Raw genomic sequence first — 20130 nt, forward strand, 5'->3', positions numbered from 1 at the left:
GTAGATTAGTACTGCCTAAGGCACATACTACTAATACCTTCATGTGCTGCAGTGCAGTAGAGCACAGTGCCTCAGATGCGGTACCTGCTTGGCCCGCGCAGCCCGTTGTCGTGCCGCCCCAATAAGCCATCCAAAGCGCATATTGGGTACGAGGGACGAGGGAAGGAAAAGGCATGGATGCTATGAGGCGACGTCGCGGCCGTTGGTTCAAGTTGGCGCGCTAAGAGCCGCGGGCTTTGAGGCAGTGCTGCAACCCCCCACTAGCCCAGCCCAGCCCAGCCCAGCCCAGCCCTCGGGCGACAGCCGCTGGAGGACAACCGGTCAGTCGGGTCAGGTTTTTTGAAGTGGGATGGGATGGGATGGAGACAAAAAAAAAACAAAAAGGAAAAGGGGGGGCCCGGCTGCTCGCAAGCCCAAGCCCAGAGGTGGATCAGGCAACCGCCCCGTCCGCTTGGTTGGCGGCTATGGCGCATCGACAGCGCCCAAGCGTCCACCACCAAGGCGCAGCGCCAGCAGCAGCAGCAGCAGCAGCAGCAATAGGGCCTCCATAAGTGGCGATCAGGCGGTGGTGTAGGTGGCGGGGACACTTGGGCGCGGGCGGCTGGTTCCATGGATAGGTTGAGAAAGGAGCGGGGGGGGTTCCCGTCCCCCTGTGACGGGACGAGGTGATGTGAGGCGAGGTGAGGTCGACGGGGACTTCTCAGGTGAGGGTCTTCCTGGCCCCACCCTCCACTCCAGCAGGCCATGCCAGGATATGATGAAAGAGAACCGGGAGGCTTTGCGATACTAATCCCAGCAGCACGAGGACCCCCAGGGGGCGCTCAGCCGCCGCGCCGGACAGGCGATCCAGATGGAAGGAAAGCTGATGAGCTGCACTGCACGCACCACCACCCCTGGCCCAAGCTGGGTTGTAGTGTTGCCCCAGCTGTGAGATCCGCCAGATGGACGAAAAACAAAGACTGTTGATGTTGCTGTCGTCGTCGCTTTTGTTCACTGCCTGCGCGCTGGTACTGTCCACCCATCCATCCCGAGGCCACCACCAGGCGGCCCCTTAGTATTCATCTCGGGAGCGATCTACTTTAGTAGCACCTACTTATGATGAAGTTGGGTGCTGCGACCGCCATCCGCTACGCTGTACCGTGATTGCAGTACCTATACCGCACCTACCTAACTGTATCGTACCTAATCAGGATACCTTACCTCCACTGCTGGGATGCTCCTGCCGCCTCCTGTCAGCGCGACGGCTCCCTGAGATTGTTCTGTTTGTTTCTATTCGCACCTGCCTGCCTGCCTGCCTGCCTGCCTGCAGGTGCCTGCCAACCTACGCCAGCTCCACCCCAGCGAGCACCAGCACCGGCGCCAGTGCCAGCGCCCAGCACCACCGGCAGCTCCTCCGCCGTTAGTCTGCCTGCTATCCCGTCCATCCACCCCATCTTCTGATTTCTTTCCTCGCCCACCCCCCCAGTTCGCTCGTATTGCCGTCTCCCGACTGTTTTCGTGTTCAGCCTCCCAGCCTGGGTCTCTCGTCCTGTTTTTTTTCTCTTTCTTCTCTTTCTCGTATCCCACCTCATCCGGTGGTGTCCCTCGTTTACTTTGATTCTCATCAAACCCCCAAACCATCGTCATTCCGAAACCTTGACGTACTAGCTCGCCAACGGTCCTGCATCGCCAACAGCGTCCGTCCTCCCCGTCCTTCCGCGCCCAAGATGCGCCGCTGGTGAAGGCTGCTGCTGTACCAGCCAAAGATGCGTCTCAGCTGGGTTGCCGGGCCCCATCGCCTCGACGACGACGATGAAGACTTCGACGATGGCGACAATGCCAGCTATCGTTGCAGCAGCTCACCGTGTCGCTGCTGTGACGGCTATGATGACTCGAACCACGACCGGTGTCGACAACGCCCGCGGCTGCACCTGCGATGCGGCGGCGACAATACGAAGGCCTTACCGGCTGGTATAGCGCCCTCGCGGCTCGGCAAGTACGAAAGACAACCGTTGGCCGCGGGGACCCATGATGCTTCTAATCGACGACCTGGTCGGCGGAGAGGGAGGACGAGGTCGTGGGCCGACGCTCTGCATAGCTCGTTGCGCCCGCCGCCCACGACTCTGCTCGGAACGATCCTACTTCTCATCCTCTTCGTCGCCTCTCCAGCCGATGCTGTTCGTGTTAACGTTACCAACTGCCTTTCCGACGACTACCGCTCCGCCGCCTCTCCCCGCCTGCAATGGGAGCCCAAGTTTGCCGAAGCGAAATTCGACACCAAGAACAGCACCCACAACCTCCAACTCACTGTATGGGGCAACGTCACCGGCCAGCAGTATCAGGACAAGCTGCCACCGCCCGATTCTGAGTACTGGACCAACCCGGACCCTGCCAACAATAACGGCAAGATTGTCGAAACGGTGGACGGCGGCAAGGCCACTACCTTGGTCCAGCGGGTCAACGTCTTGACGTACGAGCCCTGGAACCATCTCAGCAGCTTCTGCAAAGACGCTCTCGTCAATGGCTCATGTCCGCTCTCGCCCGTCTTCCACCCGACTGCGTACGCACCGAACCCGATGCTCCCCTTCTTTCCCCTCATGTGTGAGAACAAACACTGACCTTGTCCGACTCTGCAGCCAGTTTCCCTATGGCCTGCCTTCGATCAACATAAGCCATGACTTCCGCTCCGAGTACACTTTCGCCTCCTTTGCCGCTACCATGATCATCATCAATGGCGATACCACAGCGCTTAACATCGGCTGCATGTCTGTCACAGTCACCCCTGACCTGGGAGGCGTCGCCTGGGTCCTCAAATTCCTCCCTCTCTTTATCCTTCTCTTTTGCGGCATCGCCGTCGTCTTCGCCGCCATCTACAGCCCCTGGGGCACCACCAACATCTTTCACTGGTCCTCCAACTATGGCCGAGACTCTGACCTCTTGAGGCTCGTCACCCCCGGTTTCGGTGACTGTCTGCAGTATATCCAATTTGTCGCCCTGACCGGCGCCCTGTCCCTCGACTATCCAGGCTATTATCAGCCTGCGGTCAGCCAGGTGGGATGGTCTGCCCTCATGTTCAACGAGAGCCTCGTCGCCCATTCCCCACCCTGGCAGAGTGTTGTCGACGGCATCTACGTGACCAACGCCACCGATGGATACGGGCTCCACGAGCTGGGCCAGCTGATCGGTATGGCGGAGAGCACGGACATTTGGCCTGGCATGATGGTCTGGCTCTGCGTCATCATTGCTGGCGTCTTCGTACTCTTCCAGGCCTGCTTTCTGGTCCAGTGGGTGTGGCGCAGAATCAACAACATATCCGAAGAGGACCTTCGGGCCAAGAACATACCCTTCAGCATCGGCAACGTGGTGCGCATCGTGTTTAACTACATGCTAATGCCCATTGTGGCGCTCTCGACTTTTCAGCTCGTTATTGCAGGCAGCTCGCCGCCGTATACCGTTGCTTTGGCGGTCTTGACCCTGGTCCTGCTGCTGGGCTGCGCGGCCTGGATCCTGTTGATCATCCTCAGGACACGCCCCAAGTCGGTATTGTTCGATGACCTGCCTACGGTGCTGCGGTATGGCCCGCTTTATAACACCTACTCGGATGAGGTTGCTGCGTTTGCACTCATCCCGGCGATGCTAAACTTCATCCGCGGTATCGCCATTGGTGCCGTTCAGCCCAGCGGCGTTGCCCAAGTTGTGCTGCTGGCCATCTGCGAGGTTATTCAAATTTTTACCTTGCACGCCTTCCGTCCATTTAACCGGCCTACGTCGATGAACGCCTACCACACGCTCTTCGCGTCTCTTCGCGCCGTCACCATTTTGCTCATGGTCGCCTTCGTCCCGAGCCTCGGCGTCACCGAAGGCCCCAAGGGATGGATTGGATATGCGATCTTGCTGATTCACGCAGCTGTGCTCGTTCTCGCCTTCTTCCTGGGTGCCCTGCAGACAGTCGTGGAGGTGGTGGCGCGGATGTGCGGGGCCGGTGGTGACGACGTAACGGGCCTTACGCGAGGCGGACTATCCAAGATCTTTGGCATGCGCCAGCTGTCACGACGAGAGACGAGCCGCACTCGAGCTGGTCCGTCGCGAGCAAGCCAGCTATCTACCGCGGCAATGCTCGATGCAGAGGAGGGTGGCAGAGTTGGCTACGTGATGCCCAGCGGTAGAGTTCGCTCCGGGTCGGCCGCCAGTCTGGGCGGCATGGGCGGCGGCCGCCACCGACACAGGAGCAGCTCCGCGATTGATAGCATCGACATGTATTCGGGCAGCCCGCGGCACGTGGACACAGGCAGCTCGTACATACCCGGCACCCCAGGCGAGACTAGCATGTTTTCCTTCATCGCCGGACCGAATTTAGCGCGGCAGCCCGTGCCAGCCGGCATGGAGGCGTCCGACCCTTATTATCGACCACCTCGTCGCACACGACGAGACACGTTGAGGGACTCGACATACTCTGACAAGGGGCCCGAGTTGCTCGATCCCAAAAAGGCCACTCAAGCTGCCACGGCGTCTGGCGACGCAACCGAGACGGGTGAAGAGATATCTCGCGCTGCGACTCCGGCACCGCCCAACGCGACCATGAATCTCCCTGCGAATCGGCCAGATTACGCTACACGCGAGGTGGATTTCTATTACGGGGTTAGAGGGCCCGCCCTTAACTCGGAGGGTCCCGGTAGGAAACTGGGGACTGGACCGGCCGATCCCACGGGACCGGTGGCCACCGCGACGGGCTGGTTTCGGAACATGTTCAGCAGCAAGACGAAGGAGAAGGGCAAGGGCTTCGAGGTCGTGCGAAGCAAGCGCATGCCTCCGGCCATGGTGCGGAACGGCGGCTTCGGTGACGAGACACCACCCGAGGGCATCCCCGTGGCAATGGGGGTGTTGAGGAACGGCCCGATCGAGTCGGACGATGACGAGCCGAAAGCGAAGCACTCTCCCAAACGATCGCCACAGCGACCCGGGGATCTCCTCACGGATAGCGGAGATCCTCAGCTCTCCGACCCCGATGAGCCCGTCAGCCCGGTCGAGGAGAGGCAGGGCAGGAGCAAGAAGCCGGCGGGTGACGCAAGCCGTGTCAGCTCTCTTGATGAGGACGATCTTGCGCTGCCGGCAATCCCTAGGAAAAGCTCAAAGCGCAATTCGGGGTCTGTCGATCGCCATCGTCTTTCCGCACTCAGCCTCGTCGAGTCTGCGTCTCACGGAGAGACTGCATCGCACTCAGCATCGGACAAGGGCCCGGAAGCCGAGTCTGGTGGCTCTACACGGGCGTTTAGGTTGGCCCCTCTTCCATTCGAGCGCACGGCATCTCAGAAGCGACTGTCATCAAATTCCTCCTTGGAGTTTTCGAGCGCTTTCGTCGATGTCGATCTGCAAGGCTCACAGAACGAGCGACCCGCCAGTCTGGGCACCGTACCGCATCACGGCGTCAGTAGACATGATCCTAAGCCTGCGTCGACCGACCTCGCAAGCTCGGCTGAGCTTGTGAACGACACCGCCTCCTCCAGGCGGCGAAGTTAACAGGTGTTGGCTGGTCAGTCGATAACCGTTGGTGTCTTTCTACTTCCGATAACCGAAGACTACAAGACAATCACGAACACTCTTGTACAGTGATCACCGCACCCCCGGGTGCCGCTTTTGCATGATAATTATCGCACCAGTATCTTGCGCTCTGGATAGCGATGCCATGGACGGGCCAAGCGTTGGTTTCACCTGTTGTTGCAGCATGCCCCCTGTTGCTTTCCTTGAAAACATTTATCTCTCAGATTGGTCTCCTGCTGTCGGCTTGGGAACGAGGGCGTACAAAAATAATACGGAGAGGCATTGAGACCCTCTGGCATGTACTTGGGCATCGGATACCTGGGATGCAGCGGGCTGGCAGCCGGTCCCTTATGTCATGAATTGTGGGAGCGCTCCGTCGCACTTGGATATACATGTTCTCGTTTTCTTTTACATACACTGGTATGAGGCATGGACGGCAGTCGTAATTTTACACATGGACGAGAGCGCAAGGAGAGCGGGTGAGGACGGCCATTAGGGCCGGAAAGAAATTCTTTTATTCAACGATGTTGACGCAATGCACGCAGATACCGCTTGCAAATGATTATCCTTGTACCCAGGCCACTGACCTCGTGCTTTCATCGCTCTTTGCCTATGAAGTGTGCCGGTGAAACGCCGTGGTCCCAACTTGTGCATGCCTGAAACGTATTTGGCACAATCACAGCCTCGCGTAGCGCAATTTCTTTTTTATTATTTCGTCTATTCGTGCAGGCACTGTTTATGCTGTCTGTATATTCGTACCTGGCCACGTCTTGCTCTCGGGGTATCCAGTGGTACGTAGTAGTACTAGTTGTATCGTCAACTTCTTCAACATACACTAAGCTGACCAGGCCACTTCACCGCCTCCATCCGGGTGTGACAATAAGCGACATGGTCCCTCCTGTCGGCCTAGTAGTATTTTGTTCGAAACGCCCTTATTTGACACCGATAAAGCCAATACCCGACCGCGCCGCTTGGACAGCCTTGCGAAGCATCTGGTCCTCCGTGTCGCTCCACTGGACGCTCAGCTGGTCCCACTTGACGCCCGAGTTGTACTCCTTGCGCCACTGGCCCTGCATCTGCTGCAGGCGGGCCATCTCGCGCGGGTCGCCCGAGCCCGAGTAGACAATGAGCCCCGTGCACGGGGGCAGGGACTCGTATATGCGTCCTAGCCGGTCCGTGAGCCGGATGAGCGCCTTCTCGAGTGGCGAGCTGGCTTCGCCGCCGTCCTGCATCATTTCCTTGAGCGCGTCTTCGTCGGGCGGGCCGCCGTCCGTGTTGGTGGCCTCGAGTTTGTTCCTGTTCCACCACCCGCGGAGGACCTCAAGCTCGCGCATGCGGCCCCATACAAAGTCGGCGCCGCCACCCCGGACCACTTTGCCGTCGGGGTCGCCTTGAACAGCCCGGATGATGTTCGTCGTGACCTCTTCATCGGACTGGCATCCAAAGGTGTACGTGGCTGCGGCCCCCGGACCCTTAGTAGGATTGCCCCAATCGACTGCGGCGCTGGTCTTGCCAGACTCAACACCGCCAGTTGCCCCGCCTTGGGCCTTGTACGTCGTGCCTGTTCTCGCCAGCTTGCGGAAGAGATTCTCGCCCTGGTTTTCGTTAACTCCCCAGAGCTTTCCCTTTGCGCACTTTTGGGAGACGAGGTCGAGACACGTCTTGGCATCCTCTATGCTGTCGTGGCCGAGCATGCCATCCTTCTGGACCTCCCGGTTCAGGTACTTTTGGGCCAGAAACTTGAGCGACTGCTTCAATGGAGAGCCGCGGGGATGGGGGTATAGGAGGGAGGTATCGACAATGAAGGGATGCGATAGCTTCATGGCCTTGGTGTCGGATTCGAGAGAATGACCCACGAGGATGGTCCGTGGGCGGAGGATCTTGATCAACTTCTGCTGGATGTCGGACAGAGACGTCGTGACCGGCGCGAGCATCTCTTCCGTGATCCCCGAGAAGCGTGTGACATAATCAATGATGGGCTTGTCAGGCTTGACCAGCTCGTCCAAGACGACACTGCCATCGGAGTAGTCGACGAGACTGATGCGTGTCAGGGAGAACTCGTTTTCGCCCGTCATGCACATTTCGCAGTCTAGGCCCAGGACCGTCCGGCCAGCTAGGACAGAGCCTTCCTCAATGTCCTTGTCGGGAACATCGCCGTCTTCGAGCCTGTCGACCTCGGTGATGACCCAGCCATCGGGGAGCACAAAATTCTTGCGGGCCTCCTCTGAAAGCAGGGCGGGGTGAACGACGAAGCCGTTGTCCCTGAGATCTTCGGCACAAGCGAGAAACTCGGTGATTGGCGTCCTCTCATCTTTCCAGCCCTGAGGTGTTGCATATGGCTTCACTCCGCCCTTGTTGGAAGAACCCTTGTCCTTGGGGACGGGGGCTGTGAGAAAAGCGGCCAGCGGCGAATGCATCTTGCCGTGCCTGTCATCGCCAGGCGTCCGGACGGGCCACAGGTGTGGAAACATATCAGCAAAGAGCTGGAGGGCCAGGGGCAACTTGTCCTTGGTCAGGGTACGCGGATAGTAGTCGTCGGGCGATGTGGCGATGCGTGGTTCCCTGGACTGGACGGCGTCATCAAAAGCGGCAAAATCGACATTCTCCTTGAACATGGCTTCCTCAAGGCCCGGGATCATGATGGTAACAATCTTCCGGAAATGCGGCCGGTGAGAGACGGCGATCCATTGGGGGGCTGTGCCATCGGCATATATGTAGAGCACGAGATCGCGGAGCTGGTTGAGGTTGATCTTGCCATTGAGGCGAGCATTCGACGAGAAAGTGAGGGCTGGATAGCTCTTGCCGGGGCGCGGGACCTTCTTGAGCTTCTTGTTCGGGCGAGTGACAGTCTGCCACTCGCCGGCCTGGTCGCCACCGTCGTCATGGGGGCTCGCCCGCTTCAGGCTGCTCTCGCTAGAGGCGTCATCGGGGGCCGATCTCTTCATGCTTGAATCGTCGTGTTCTGGGAATTCGGCTCCTGGAGGGTCGCCCTGGGAGTCAGATTGGTGTTGAGTCGTGCTTGGTTCGGAGGAGGCGCCGAACAGGTGGCGGGCGAATTGTTTGACGCGCTGCAGCTGTTGTCTGAAGTCCGCGACCATGGCGCGAGCCCAGCAGGGAGGCTGTTGGCAAGAGTGCTTTGGCGCAGAGCCAAGACGAGAAGCTGGCAGTGCAGACGAGGACGGAGAAGAGGCTGCAGTGGAGCTCGCCTCCGACTCCGGCGATACTGAGACAAGAGGTGAGGTTCAGGGTTTTGGGCGGCTTGACGTTCCAGTGAGTCTGTCGCGACGGATGGGAATGCAGTCGGGAAAAAAAGGCCTAGAGTCTGCTGATAAGATAAGAAGACGAAGGTGGGAAGGAGCATTGGGAGTAAGAATGCAAGCCAGCCAGGCGGGGCAGGTGGGGCAGCCAGCACGGCGATTCGCCAATGGTGCGAAGGAGAGCTGGAGCTGGACAGGGCAGGTGCAGGTCCCTGATGACTGCGCCGCGCGCGACTGCTTCTCATTTACGCGGTTACGACGCGACTCCATACTTCCTTCGTACCTGGTCTGGTAGCCTCAAGCTCAAGGCACTGCCACTTCCAGCGACGGGCGTCGACTGCCCATGGCATGCTTCCCCCGCCCGCTCATCCGCCATGGACACCGTCACCGTCAAATGCGCCCAATGTGATGCAAAGCTGGGCTCGCTGCCCAACTCGTGGTTGCAGATTGGGAAAAAGTATCTGACTCCTGCCACGAGCCCCGGCGATGACGACTCGCTCCCCGCCTTCAGCATCACCACGGCGGCCGCCCCGCGCCAGGGCGATGCCGACACCCTCGTGGGCGGCTGGTGAGTGACAGTGACGCCCCTGGAGGCGCGTTTCAAGCGAGCTGCACTGACTCCAAGGCAGCCAGCTCCAAGAGGCGGAGTGCGCCAAGTGCCGCACCAATATTGGACAGAAGTGTCTCCGTACGCCGGTGAACCACATTCTGAATGAGTGAGAATGGCCCCGGTCATGACCTTGCCTCTAAGCACATCTAATCCATCGTTGCATCGATAAGCGGCCAGTACATCCTTAGAGTCGCTTCCATAGTCCTCAAATCAGCAACGGACTTGCGCCGTAGGGCTGAGCCCAATATACTGCGAACGCTCAAGCTCAAGAACGGCCATCCCGCGACCATCGGCCACTCAAGCAGCACCCCGACGCAGGAGAAGCCCTCTTTCAAGAACTTCAATGCCCGCACGAGCATGCCCCATGGCCTGGACCTGATGCAGCTCCAGGCTACGCTCGACGCTCAGCGACAAGACATCAATCGCATCGGCGCCACGGGCATGCAGGTCGTCACCAACTTTGAGACCGCCATGGCCAAGGTAGATCGCCAGATGCAGCAGCTGAGCGAGTCCATCGACAGCGTCCGCAGGGATGGCAACGGCCAGCGCGACGACATCGGCAGTCTCAAGTCAGAACTCTCCGACCTCAAGTGGGACGGCCAGAACGCCGGCTCGGTCCTCTCAAGGCTTGACCAACAGCTTCAGACTACGGATAGGGTCGTAACGGAGCTTCGGCAAGCACTGTCCAAGTCTAAATCCGACGCGCAAGACCTGCGGGGCCAATTGGAATCAGCGCACCAGAGTCTCCACGACGTTGGGAACCTGCAAGACCAGCTTGCCGCAGTGCAGCAGGATCTTCAGGGGGTTGAGGGTATACGCGAGCAACTAGCATCTACGCAGCAGGATCTGCAGGAGTCCAGGGAGGAGGTAGACCAGCTCAGAAACGATGTACGAGACGCCAATCACGAGCTATGCGAGTCAAAGGACGAGGTGAACCGACTTAGGAGTGAGGTGGACGAGACGAAGCAAGTTGCCCTAGACGGCATCGCAACTTCGAAAGAATATGCCGCAGAAGTCACCTCGCTGAGGCGAGATATCAAGCAGCTCCGCGCAGATTTAGCGCGGGACCGCGCCCATCCTCCACCCACCACGTCCGAGACACCCTCCTTCTCCTCTCACGAGCTCGATATCCTCACCAGCAGCATATCCAAAATTGGAAACCGCGCCAGCCAGATCGAATCACTGCAAATGGAGTTTGATCTCTTCAGGACCCGGATACAGCGCCTCGAAGCTCGTTCAAGCATGCCGTCGAGCACACCGAATCGAGGAAGCACCGTGGCGGGCGTCAGCGCAAGTCCTGACCGGGACGAGGAGAACATGCAGTCGTGTTACACAGACAACCCACGCAAAAAGCGCGGGTCAACGGGCAGGACAGACGCCCCAGACTTTGACACAACGCCACCGAAGCGCGTGGCACTGTCGTCATCCGACTTTGGCAGCGGCATCTCTGCCGCGCACGCTCGATCGAGCGACCTGTACCGCTCATCGCCGGCCGCTCGCGGTCTTGTTGAGCCCGCTAGGCCTAGGCGCACACGGGCAGCGACCAGTCTCAATGCCGCGACAAAGAGAGGGGGCTGGCAGGCGAGAGGCTAAGCCGTACCGGATTCTTTCTGATATCCCCTGCAGCCAAGAATTGGCGCTCAAAACACGATTCCGAAGTCCATCTTGAGAGCCGCATTGCCCAGACTGGCGAGGGCGTTCACCTGCTGCACCACGGCATAGTCGAAGAAGGCCTTGGAAGCCTCGCTGGCCGGATCCTTGATCCAGGCATTGATGAGGGACAGCTCCTTTTCCCTGCCTGGTAGCTGCTCAATATCCTGGAGCAGCTCTCGCGCGGGTAGCACGAGGTCCCACTCGGCAGGGACACCCGCAGGAGCCGCACGAAGGATCATGACGAGCAGGATTTGGCACAAAGCGACCTGGTCAATGTCCTGAAGCTTGGTCTGGGCTTCCTGGTCCATGTTGGCCTTCATGGGTGCCGACATGACGGAGCTGCCGAGTGATGCGCTCTCCTCAGCGGTATTGGCCAAGAGTTTGGCGATCATGAAGAGGTTCTTGACCCTGACGGGGTGGAACCACGCGACATATCGGTATGGGTCGACCCGGGTCGCGACGAGACAGGCCACGGCCAGCGCATACGCGAAATTACGCTTCTCAGCGTAGTGTATGGATATCTCAGCCAGGACCTGAGGCACAGGCGTGACGGCCCACAAGTCACCGCCGACGAGGCCCCTGCAGTCGCTGTACTGGGCGCGGAGCTGAAGGCGGCGGCTAGGCGGCCTGTCGGGCTTGGACCAGTCCTCGATTAGCCTGGTGGCGGACTCGCCATTGGACTTTGCCAGCGCGACAGTCGCCTCATCGATGACAGCAGGGTGGCGCTGGGCGGCAGAGGGAGCGTCGGGGGCGAGGCTAGTGCCGGGCGGCGCGACCACGGGCGTGGTGGCGCACACTTGGTAGACGTTGAGGTTGTGGCTGCAACGAGGGCAGCGGCACTCGAAGCAATACTGGGCCAGGGCCTCCTTTCGCATGGTGTAGGGATCCGTGTAGTCTAGGGGGTGCTTGGTCAGGGTACAAGACGGTCAAAAAGCAATGACGAGGGATTCTTCCTGCCCACCTGTGTAGGAGATCTCAATCTCATCGCCAGCCTCGATGCTGCGCTCCGCTCTCAAGACGGCAGTCCGCCCGATGAACTGGACCATGGCGTTGGGCACGCACGAGTGGTTGGCCATGGCGAGCGTCGGCTCGAGGAAGAGGCCGACCTGGCCAAGGTCGGCGTCGAACCTGTGAAAGGTGTTTGTCTGGATCTGTGTTGGGCACTCGTCAGCACACGCACACTCCTTCAATGCGACCGTTGTCCGACGCGGCATCACTCGACGACGACGACGAAAGAGGTCATGGCTGCGGCAGAGTGAGAGTGGTGGCATAAAGACCAAAGACGGGCGGCAAGGATTGGGGGGGTGCCCGTCGGGCGACTCACGCACCTTGCACAGCAGATCAACGGCGCGGCGCACCTCCTTGTCGTTGACGGGCTTGCCGGCAAAGGCGCAAGCGGCCATGGCCATGATCTCCATGTCGCGCCACTCGGCGGCGCCGCTCCTCTGCTCGCGGCGGCGGGCGGCATGGCCCTCGAGCCCGTCGAGCACGCGGGCGAGGTCGTCGCGCAGCAGGGCCTGGACGAGGGCGCGGGCGGGCGTGGGCAGCTCGGCGCCGGAGCGGCCGGCGACCTTTTCCCCGGCGCTGGGGGTTGGTGGTGGTGGTGGTCTTGCAGTGCCGGTGGCGGCAGCGTCGTCGTCTTTTTTCGGTGATGAGGACGGAGGCGCTGCTGCTGCTGCTGCTGCTGTTGACGACGAGGACGGACCGGAGGACGGCGACAGGGAAGGAGACTGGACCTGGGACTTGGAGGTTGGCTCCTTCTGCTGGCTGCTACTGCTCCGGCGCTGTTGTTGTTGTTGCTGTTGGCGGCCGCGGCGCAGGGCCTTGCACTCGCGGGCGTGGCCGGCGGCCCAGGCGTCGGCCTGGCAGCGGGGATCGCAGTAGTAGGCGGCGCGGCAGCGGGTGCAGGCGCGCGGGGAGCCGGGGCGGAGGCAGTGGGCGCAGACGAGGGCGAGGTGCGGCAGCGTGGGGAGGAGGAGGGCGGGCGCGGCGAAGACGTGGACGACGGCGCCGGGGCGGAAGGCGGCGGTGGCGTGCAGGGCGCGGCCCTTGATGGGATGGGGGCGGACCTCGAGGGATGATGATGATGATGGTGATGCTGCCGCTGGTGGTGGTGGTGGTGGTGGTGGTGATGGTGGTGGGGGTTGGTCTGTCATGGCCGCTCCCGCTCAGCACTGTGCTGCTTGAGCTCGAGTTAGGTATGTATGCTGTGCGTGGACGTTATTGGCATCGGGTCCCTCAAGAAAAGAAAGCGATAGATTGGACAATAATGGGGCGGGATGGACGTCCGCCTAGGGAGGCGAGTAATGCGTTGCGTTGCGATGCGACGCGCGCACGAGAGGGAAAGATGCAAGCTCTCCTAGCTAGGTAGCTCACAAGCAGCACAAGAAGAAGAAGAAAAGAAAAAAAACGAGAAGTGATAAAAAAAAAAGGCGGCACCACACACACACACACGCTATAAAAGCACGTCATTGCACGGTAGTACCCGGCTCGGCGGCCCGGAGGACTGGAAGCGGGGAGGAGGAGGAGGAGGAGGGGCTGCAAAGCACCTGGCGTGGGTGGGCGGGAGCTGGCGTGGGTGGGCAGGCGGGAGCTGAAGAGTGTGGAGGTGGAGGGTTGTTTACTTCGTATTTGGTAGTTGAGTGACCCGATCGGCCGGGTCCGTGGTGTTAGACCAACCTTGAAGCAAATAAGGTGCGGTTAGGGAGGAGGGGGGGGGGCGACGACCACTAGGCTAGCAATCCATCCATCCACCCATCCATCCCCTGCGCGCTCTCTCGCATTCTCATGCGTGTGAGAGGGGGGGTTTTTTCTTTCTTTTTTTTCTTCGAGATTCGTGGTAGATTCGTGGTAGATTCGTGGTGGTTGATGGGTGGGTAGGTAGGCATTAACTCGTGCGTTGCCTGTCCCCCCCTCCCCCCCCCCCCCAACGGATGGGGGGAAGCCTCGAGCCGGATCTGAGCTACTGCACAGAGGGGTGGAATATAGTTTGATGGCCAAAAGTCTGTACGCAGCACTAATGATGGGAACAGGATATCTAGTAACTTAACGTAGGACATGAATGCCGTGCCTGCCGCTCCACTCCACCATATACCCACGCACTCGGATGCTCGTATGTAGATGCGCCTCTCCCTCCCTCCCTTCTTGTTCCGAGCGATCAAGGGGGATGGCCAACGTAATTCTCATCACACGGCCTAGTTTCCAACTGCCATGCGCCGACCTCGACGACCCTCGCTCCTTGGGTGTCCGTCCGGGGTGTTCGCAGGTCCCGAAACCCGTCGAGGAGCCGGGAACCCACCAAGATGTTCAAGAGGGGAGCTCACCCCATGCCGGTCTGGCTCATGATGCAAAACCGCCGTGTTAACAAGGCACTATTGGATACAAACGACAAGACCGCAACGCCGCCCGGGTATGCAACCTTCTAACATGATACAGAGACACATCGTACGTGTACGTGCCGCCTCTTTCTACAGCTCTTCGTGGTGCCTCGGGGCGCCGCTCGCGCCTTTCCTCGCCGCCGCGAGCCTGTCGTTGAGGTCCCTGCTCCAGTGGTTCTTGTTCCCCTTGTTCGCCTTCATGATGCGCGCGACGTGGTGGTCCCAGCACCCCTCGCCGCCGCCGCCCGTCGCGCCCTCGCGGCACTGCTCGTCGGCCACCCTCGCGGCCCTGGGCCACTGGCCCAGCTCGGCGCCCATGTCCTCGTCGAGGAAGTTGTCGAGCGCCAGCTGCCCGACCTTGCGCTGTGCCGCCGCCCACTCCACCTCCTCGGGCACCAACACCTCGACGAGCCCTCCCATGCCGCCCTTGGCGAGGAAATCCTTCCTTACGGCTGCGTCCTTGATGAGGCCATTGACGACCGAGACCTTGGCCTTGGATCGCGCGGCGGATTGTTTCGCGTCAGAGGCGTCGGTGTTGCGCGATGGCACGAAGCTGCTGTAGATGGCCTCGCCGAGCGTCTTGCCCGCGCCGGGGCACGTGCTCCCGGTGAGCTTGACCCAGTCCTTGGTCACCTGGGTCAGGGCCGGTGGGTTGTTTTGCAGGGTGCTGGCCAGGATGGACGCCGCCTGTTGGTCGCGCGGGGTGAAGCGCGGATCGGTCGAGGGCGGCACCTCGCTGGTCATGAGGCAGAACAAGGACCTGATGACCTCAGGGTCCTCGGCGATCTTGAGCCCGTAGTACATGTCGTGAGACAGATCCTCGAGGCCTTCGAGCGCCTCGTCCAAGGCGAGACCGTCGGATACGACACCGTTCCTGAGCATCTTCATGCCCTCAGCGAACCCCTCGGCCGCGAACTTGGGCTCCTTGACCTTGCCCACGGGGTCGTATTGGGGCGCGTTCTTGGGGACTTTGGGAGGAGAGTCGTCTTGCGACTCGTCCGGGTCGACCACCATGACTGCCTGCTCCACGGGCAGCCCCTCGAGCGAGGGATCGGTCTCGCCGGGGACGTTGATCTTGGCCTCCTTCTTGCCCGTCCAGATGTTGAGCCTCACGTGCAGGCCGTTAGGCAGCTCCTGATCGTCGTGGACCGTCTGGAACTCGTGCGTGGGCTGGAAGATGCGCGGATAGCAGTCCTTGGGATCAGATGTGTGACATATAAGTTCTGCCTGCTCTTGTGACTTTGCCGACGGACGCGGCTCTGAGGCGGCATGTGCCGGCGCAACGGCGGCGCAGAGCACGAGGGCCAGGACCATGGCCAGCAGGGGTACAAGCCTCCATGGCCGGGACGATGACGTCGCCATGGCCGTCTTGTGTTCCTTTGCGGTTGCGTATAGTTGTGGTGATGGCAGCTGAACAAGCCGAGCTGATCAAAAGAGACAGCTCGTCTCTGGTATGTGACAAGCTGGTGAGACGCTGGGCGGCAAAGGGCTGCTGCTGCCAAGGGGGCGGCCACGAGAAGAGAAGAAAGAGCGTCAAGATAGCTACTTGTGTTGATCGGACTCGAAAACTCAAAAATGAATGTACAAGAAGGGCGCAATTTTAAAAGCAGGGCGCGGTGGTGAAGAATGAATGAGTCAAGCCAGAAGAGGACAGTTCACAAAGGTCTGTCGTCTGCCCCGTCGCCCGTCGCCTGTGGTTTAACGTCGAAGTCGGCAGAACCGCGTCCCAACGGTGGGTGGGCAGTGCGCCACTGAACTTGGCAATTTCCAATTGGCTGGCCAGTGGCTTAGTCATTTTGACTTACACGGCGACAAAGTGGGCAGGCCCAAGCGGCCCGCAGCTGCCTTGTGAACATCAGAGGCGGTCCGCTCTCAAGCAATCCCTGCCAAGATGGAGTCGAATAATAAATGATGGCTGAAGACTTAAGCACGTGCCGATTGTCACTCGACACTACAAAATGTAGCTCACTCTGGCAGAGCTCCTGAATTGAAGAGGCTGAACCGCAACCACGACCCCATGGTTGCGGGGCTGGTGTCAGGTATCACGGCGGTTGATGGTGCGGACCGCATTTGCGGACGGGGCTGGGAGTCCAAGGCCAGCAGCACCACCACTACTAACTACAACCACCACCATCAGACCTGGGCACGCGACAGCGAGGTTCCACGGTTGGTTGCGCTTTGTGCAGCTGTCGATGGCGGGACATCCAGCCCCCATTCCAATACCAAGAGTATCACATCACAGCCCAGAGTTTGGTCGTCATGCCATTCGGCACCGAGGCTGGTCGGCCGTCCGTCCGTCCGTCCGTCACAAATATAAGTAAGGCAGGCGGGCGGCCGCTCAGGGTCTGCGGGCTTCAATTCGCCCAGTACAAAGAAAGACATGACTTGAGTAGATACTCTTGCGGCCGGCTCCCCCTCTTGTCTTTGTTATTTTTGAATCGACAAAGAGCCATGCTCTCGTACCTCGTCCTACTCGCCGCGCTGGCCGCGCGATGCCTCATGGCCGCGCCGGCGAGCCACGCGCACGGCTCCCACCGCAGACTGCACTCACCGTCGACGACGCCGCCGGCCGCTCGCATGGTGGACGAGCCCATCGGTATCATCGTCCCACGCCAAGATCACGGCGATGTCGATTTGACCTCCTCGTCTGCGCCGCCGCTGTGAGTAGGATGGCTGGGCTGAATAAACGCCCTGACCGAGGGCGGCATCATCGCACGCGGGGGCGTCAACGGCGATGCCAACATCTACTTCGGGGAGGAAGGGCGGTGACAACGCATCGAGCGGTCGGGCGGCCGAGGACTTAAGCGCAGTTCTCTCTGATGTTTCAGGTGACGATGATGAGGGACAGAGTTGGTAGCGCATCAGAATGGATGACTCGAGACCAAGTACGAAGTACTGTCGACTCGCTCGAGACACCACCACCACGACCACCACCCCTCTGACATCCTCACCGTGCTACTTCGTCTGCTGACGATGCCACCGGGGAAGTCATGGGACAGAACGGTGGACAGCTCTCACATGCGGGGTCTTCTTCAAGAAAAAGAATCTTTTAATTTTTTGGGGAGGTATGTCGTTGCTCAGAGCATCGCATGTGTAGATGGGCCGGATCTGTCCTCGCTTTTATAAACAATTCAAAACTCACATCCCCCTCCCTCACACAACGATAATAAATGAGTCTTGTCCATGGTAATTCATGGCTCTCTACCCACGCTAGTGGGAAAGTTGAAACCTTGCCATCACATCGGACAAGCTGTCAAACTCGCCCGAGCAGTCCCACAAACGCCCAGCGAACCTCAGTACGGACGGAGAGGGCCCCACGCCCGAAGCAAAAGCGTCAGCGAACAGCGTCGTTCATCCACCCCCCCCTTACGGGCCCTGCTGTTGCACTAAGCAGGGCTATCAGGTTTACTTACGATTCCCCTGTTCGTCCGTTGCGGCTGCTTCTTCACTCGTGCCTGATGAGGTGAGCAATGAGCTGTAGTGGTAGTAGTATGAGGTGCATCGCGAATGTCATTCGGGCACAAGGAACCCCCTCCACCCCCGGCCCCCTAGTTCATTGGAAGCCGCTCCCCCCCTGACGCCAATAAATCGTCGCCGTACCTGGAGCTCTCCACAACCTTCCCAAGGTAGAAGGACTAGGGGGAGCCACACAGACAGGCGCGCGCACAGTTGGTGGAACACCACCACCACCACCCACGCCTTCTCCTGCGTCGTCGATTCTGCAGCTCTGCCATCTCCCTCCCTCCATCCATCCGTCACCCCCTCGCCTCCCATCTATCCTCGTCTTGTCCGTCCCACCCGATTGCCCGACGACGACAGCGACCACAACGGCAACGGCATCACCAACAACTACGACGACAAAAAGGAGAGCAACAACAACAACACAACAACGACCCCCTCTCGAACGTTACCGCCGGTGCGCCGGGCCGCCAGCTCCGTCACCCGCCGATGAGCTTGCTCTCCCTGCCTTCCGACGCCGCAGCTTCGCCTCGCGCCTCCTCGCCAGGCGACCCTAGGCAGTAGAGCCGCACGAGCGACCGTGGTTGAACGAACGATCAGGACGCAGGGCGCACCCGCTCGGCTCCGCTCCCAGGAAAAGCTCAGGACAGCTCAGCGGGTTACATACAGTCGCCCGCCGCACCCTTTGTGTCTCTTTTTTCCTCGAACGCGGCGGTCCTGAGGCAACGGAAAACCCTCCTCCGCGTCGTCCGAAAACCCCACGAGATACGAATCTACCCCCCTCCCACCTCTTCGCACGCCTTCGCCACAGAATTATCTCTCTCTTCCATCACGCGCACGCGACCCTCGTCGCCACCGCCCACGATGCCGTCCCCCCGCCGCCTCCGCCTCGTCATGCTCGCCGCCATCGTCACCGTCGTCCTCATCCTCTTCTACTCGTCCGGCCTCGACGACAGCAAAAAGGACACGCGCTCCTTTCAAGACTTTTACCACAAGACCATGGACGGCATGAGCAGCAACAAAAAGTCATCGCCACCGCCCCCCGGTCAGGCCGTCCTCGACTCCAAGACGGGCGTCAGGGCGGGCCACATCCCCGCCGACACGGACGGCGACGGCGACGTCGACGACGACGACCGCCGCGCCTCGGCCGGCACGAAGGAGCGCCTCCGCCAGGCCGAGCAAAAGGCAAAGGACCTGGCCAACGAGAAGTCCCCCCTCAAGCCCGACCCCCCCAGCGAGGTCGTCGGCAAGGGCAACTCGGCCGACGGCCAGGTCAAGAAGAAGCCCGCCGACGCGGGGAGCGGCGTCGGTAAGACCAAGGACGCGCCGCTGTCCAAGGAGGAGCAGGAGATGGACGCGGAGCTGAATGCCATACTGAAGAAGGCGCCGGGTATGCCCCCCACCCCAGGGCGCGCGATAGCCCCCTTCTCCTATGAGCCTCAGACCATCAAGCTGACCTTTCTCCGCAGTCATCATCTTCTCCAAGACATACTGCCCCTACTCCAAGCGCGCCAAGGGCATCCTCCTCGAGAAGTACGCCATCACGCCCGCCCCTTACGTCGTCGAGCTCGACGAGCACCCCAAGGGCCGCCCCCTGCAGGACCGCCTCAAGCACAAGACGGGGCGCGGCACCGTCCCCAACGTCCTCATCCAGGGCGTCAGCATCGGCGGCAGCGACGAAATCGTCGAGCTCGACAACGCCGATAAGCTCGTCGCCCGCATCCGCGGCCTCGCGGGCAAGGGCGTCGAGGTGTCGGAGCGGTTCAGCGCCAGGGCGGGGCATAACCACTGATTTTGGTCTTGGTTTTTTACTCGGACCGGCTCGCCACACAAAACCCCACCCATCCTTTGTCCGGGGCTGGGGGAGCTTAAATGATGGATTGGCCCCCCTTCCCCCCTTCTGGCTGGTGTAATGTGATGACAATGCTCTCGTTGGGAGCCGGAGCATGTATATGGAACGGGGAGATTTCGGGTTGGCCATTTTGGGGGCACGGGGCACGAGAGTCGCGGCATCATGGAGGCTGGGTTCGCATTTGATATCAGGAGTTATGGCGTCTTGGAGAGTGTAAGGTATGGAGCTCGGGGGTGACGCAGCTCGCCCTATATTGGTTGCCACTCTACCAAATTGTGTCATTGATGCTTCTTCTTCCTTCCTACCTTGAGCCGAGCCCCGTGGAACAGCATCGAGCAGCTACGAATAGCTACAAGCATAAGGTAGGTTGCGTCACGGTCAACAGCTGCGTGCGTTCAGCCGTAG

The 20130-nt window shown here is 60.3% G+C and overlaps 7 protein-coding genes across 8 annotated transcripts; 3 read left to right on the forward strand and 4 right to left on the reverse strand.

The window, feature by feature from the left end:
- The first annotated feature begins 1316 nt into the window (after positions 1 to 1316).
- On the forward strand, positions 1317 to 6098 carry JDV02_001591 (uncharacterized protein). The gene is made up of 2 exons (XM_047982532.1): positions 1317 to 2539; positions 2616 to 6098. Exons 1-2 carry the CDS (start codon positions 1746 to 1748, stop codon positions 5494 to 5496), a joined length of 3675 nt encoding a protein of 1224 aa, XP_047838498.1. The 5' UTR covers positions 1317 to 1745; the 3' UTR covers positions 5497 to 6098.
- A 100-nt stretch (positions 6099 to 6198) lies between these two features.
- On the reverse strand, positions 6199 to 8799 carry JDV02_001592 (uncharacterized protein). The gene has a single exon (XM_047982533.1). It carries the CDS (start codon positions 8613 to 8615, stop codon positions 6450 to 6452), a length of 2166 nt encoding a protein of 721 aa, XP_047838499.1. The 5' UTR covers positions 8616 to 8799; the 3' UTR covers positions 6199 to 6449.
- Positions 8800 to 9057: 258 nt separating this feature from the next.
- On the forward strand, positions 9058 to 12926 carry JDV02_001593 (uncharacterized protein). 2 transcript variants are annotated; one of them, XM_047982534.1, is made up of 3 exons: positions 9058 to 9342; positions 9404 to 9490; positions 9555 to 12926. In XM_047982534.1, the coding sequence occupies exons 1-3, from the start codon at positions 9149 to 9151 to the stop codon at positions 10975 to 10977; spliced, it is 1704 nt and encodes a 567-aa protein (XP_047838500.1). In that variant the 5' UTR covers positions 9058 to 9148; the 3' UTR covers positions 10978 to 12926. The 2 variants fall into 2 exon arrangements, with proteins under 2 accessions (XP_047838500.1, XP_047838501.1); XM_047982535.1 differs by having other exon boundaries at positions 9404 to 12926.
- JDV02_001594 (uncharacterized protein) lies at positions 10316 to 13416 on the reverse strand. The gene is made up of 3 exons (XM_047982536.1): positions 12366 to 13416; positions 11999 to 12188; positions 10316 to 11932 (listed from the first exon to the last, which is right to left on the reverse strand). The coding sequence occupies exons 1-3, from the start codon at positions 13191 to 13193 to the stop codon at positions 11025 to 11027; spliced, it is 1926 nt and encodes a 641-aa protein (XP_047838502.1). The 5' UTR covers positions 13194 to 13416; the 3' UTR covers positions 10316 to 11024.
- Positions 13417 to 14014: 598 nt separating this feature from the next.
- Positions 14015 to 16107, reverse strand: SIL1 (nucleotide exchange factor sil1). Its single transcript, XM_047982537.1, has one exon. The coding sequence runs from the start codon at positions 15774 to 15776 to the stop codon at positions 14505 to 14507; it is 1272 nt and encodes a 423-aa protein (XP_047838503.1). The 5' UTR covers positions 15777 to 16107; the 3' UTR covers positions 14015 to 14504.
- Positions 16108 to 16961: 854 nt separating this feature from the next.
- Positions 16962 to 17276, reverse strand: JDV02_001596 (uncharacterized protein; the record flags this gene model as incomplete). The annotated part of the gene is made up of 1 exon (XM_047982538.1): positions 16962 to 17276. The coding sequence occupies one exon, from the start codon at positions 17274 to 17276 to the stop codon at positions 16962 to 16964; it is 315 nt and encodes a 104-aa protein (XP_047838504.1).
- A 1413-nt stretch (positions 17277 to 18689) lies between these two features.
- Positions 18690 to 19950, forward strand: JDV02_001597 (uncharacterized protein). The gene is made up of 2 exons (XM_047982539.1): positions 18690 to 19263; positions 19343 to 19950. The coding sequence occupies exons 1-2, from the start codon at positions 18738 to 18740 to the stop codon at positions 19663 to 19665; spliced, it is 849 nt and encodes a 282-aa protein (XP_047838505.1). The 5' UTR covers positions 18690 to 18737; the 3' UTR covers positions 19666 to 19950.
- Positions 19951 to 20130: the final 180 nt, after the last annotated feature.

The sequence above is a fragment of the Purpureocillium takamizusanense genome, chromosome 1, assembly GCF_022605165.1.
Source record: "Purpureocillium takamizusanense chromosome 1, complete sequence".
Lineage (NCBI taxonomy): Eukaryota > Fungi > Ascomycota > Sordariomycetes > Hypocreales > Ophiocordycipitaceae > Purpureocillium > Purpureocillium takamizusanense.

Excerpts from the sequence above, each read along its gene's own strand:
- JDV02_001591 (XM_047982532.1), top strand. The coding sequence starts at position 1,746 with ATGCGTCTCAGCTGGGTTGCCGGGCCCCATCGCCTCGACGACGACGAT. Across the intron at positions 2,540-2,615 it reads CCCGTCTTCCACCCGACTGC|CCAGTTTCCCTATGGCCTGC; the intron begins GTACGCACCGAA and ends CCGACTCTGCAG.
- JDV02_001592 (XM_047982533.1), bottom strand. The coding sequence starts at position 8,615 with ATGGTCGCGGACTTCAGACAACAGCTGCAGCGCGTCAAACAATTCGCC.
- JDV02_001593 (XM_047982534.1), top strand. The coding sequence starts at position 9,149 with ATGGACACCGTCACCGTCAAATGCGCCCAATGTGATGCAAAGCTGGGC. Across the intron at positions 9,343-9,403 it reads GACACCCTCGTGGGCGGCTG|CCAGCTCCAAGAGGCGGAGT; the intron begins GTGAGTGACAGT and ends ACTCCAAGGCAG. Across the intron at positions 9,491-9,554 it reads GTGAACCACATTCTGAATGA|CGGCCAGTACATCCTTAGAG; the intron begins GTGAGAATGGCC and ends TGCATCGATAAG.
- JDV02_001594 (XM_047982536.1), bottom strand. The coding sequence starts at position 13,193 with ATGACAGACCAACCCCCACCACCATCACCACCACCACCACCACCACCA. Across the intron at positions 12,189-12,365 it reads CCGTTGATCTGCTGTGCAAG|ATCCAGACAAACACCTTTCA; the intron begins GTGCGTGAGTCG and ends TGCCCAACACAG. Across the intron at positions 11,933-11,998 it reads GATTGAGATCTCCTACACAG|ACTACACGGATCCCTACACC; the intron begins GTGGGCAGGAAG and ends AGCACCCCCTAG.
- SIL1 (XM_047982537.1), bottom strand. The coding sequence starts at position 15,776 with ATGGCGACGTCATCGTCCCGGCCATGGAGGCTTGTACCCCTGCTGGCC.
- JDV02_001597 (XM_047982539.1), top strand. The coding sequence starts at position 18,738 with ATGCCGTCCCCCCGCCGCCTCCGCCTCGTCATGCTCGCCGCCATCGTC. Across the intron at positions 19,264-19,342 it reads CATACTGAAGAAGGCGCCGG|TCATCATCTTCTCCAAGACA; the intron begins GTATGCCCCCCA and ends CTTTCTCCGCAG.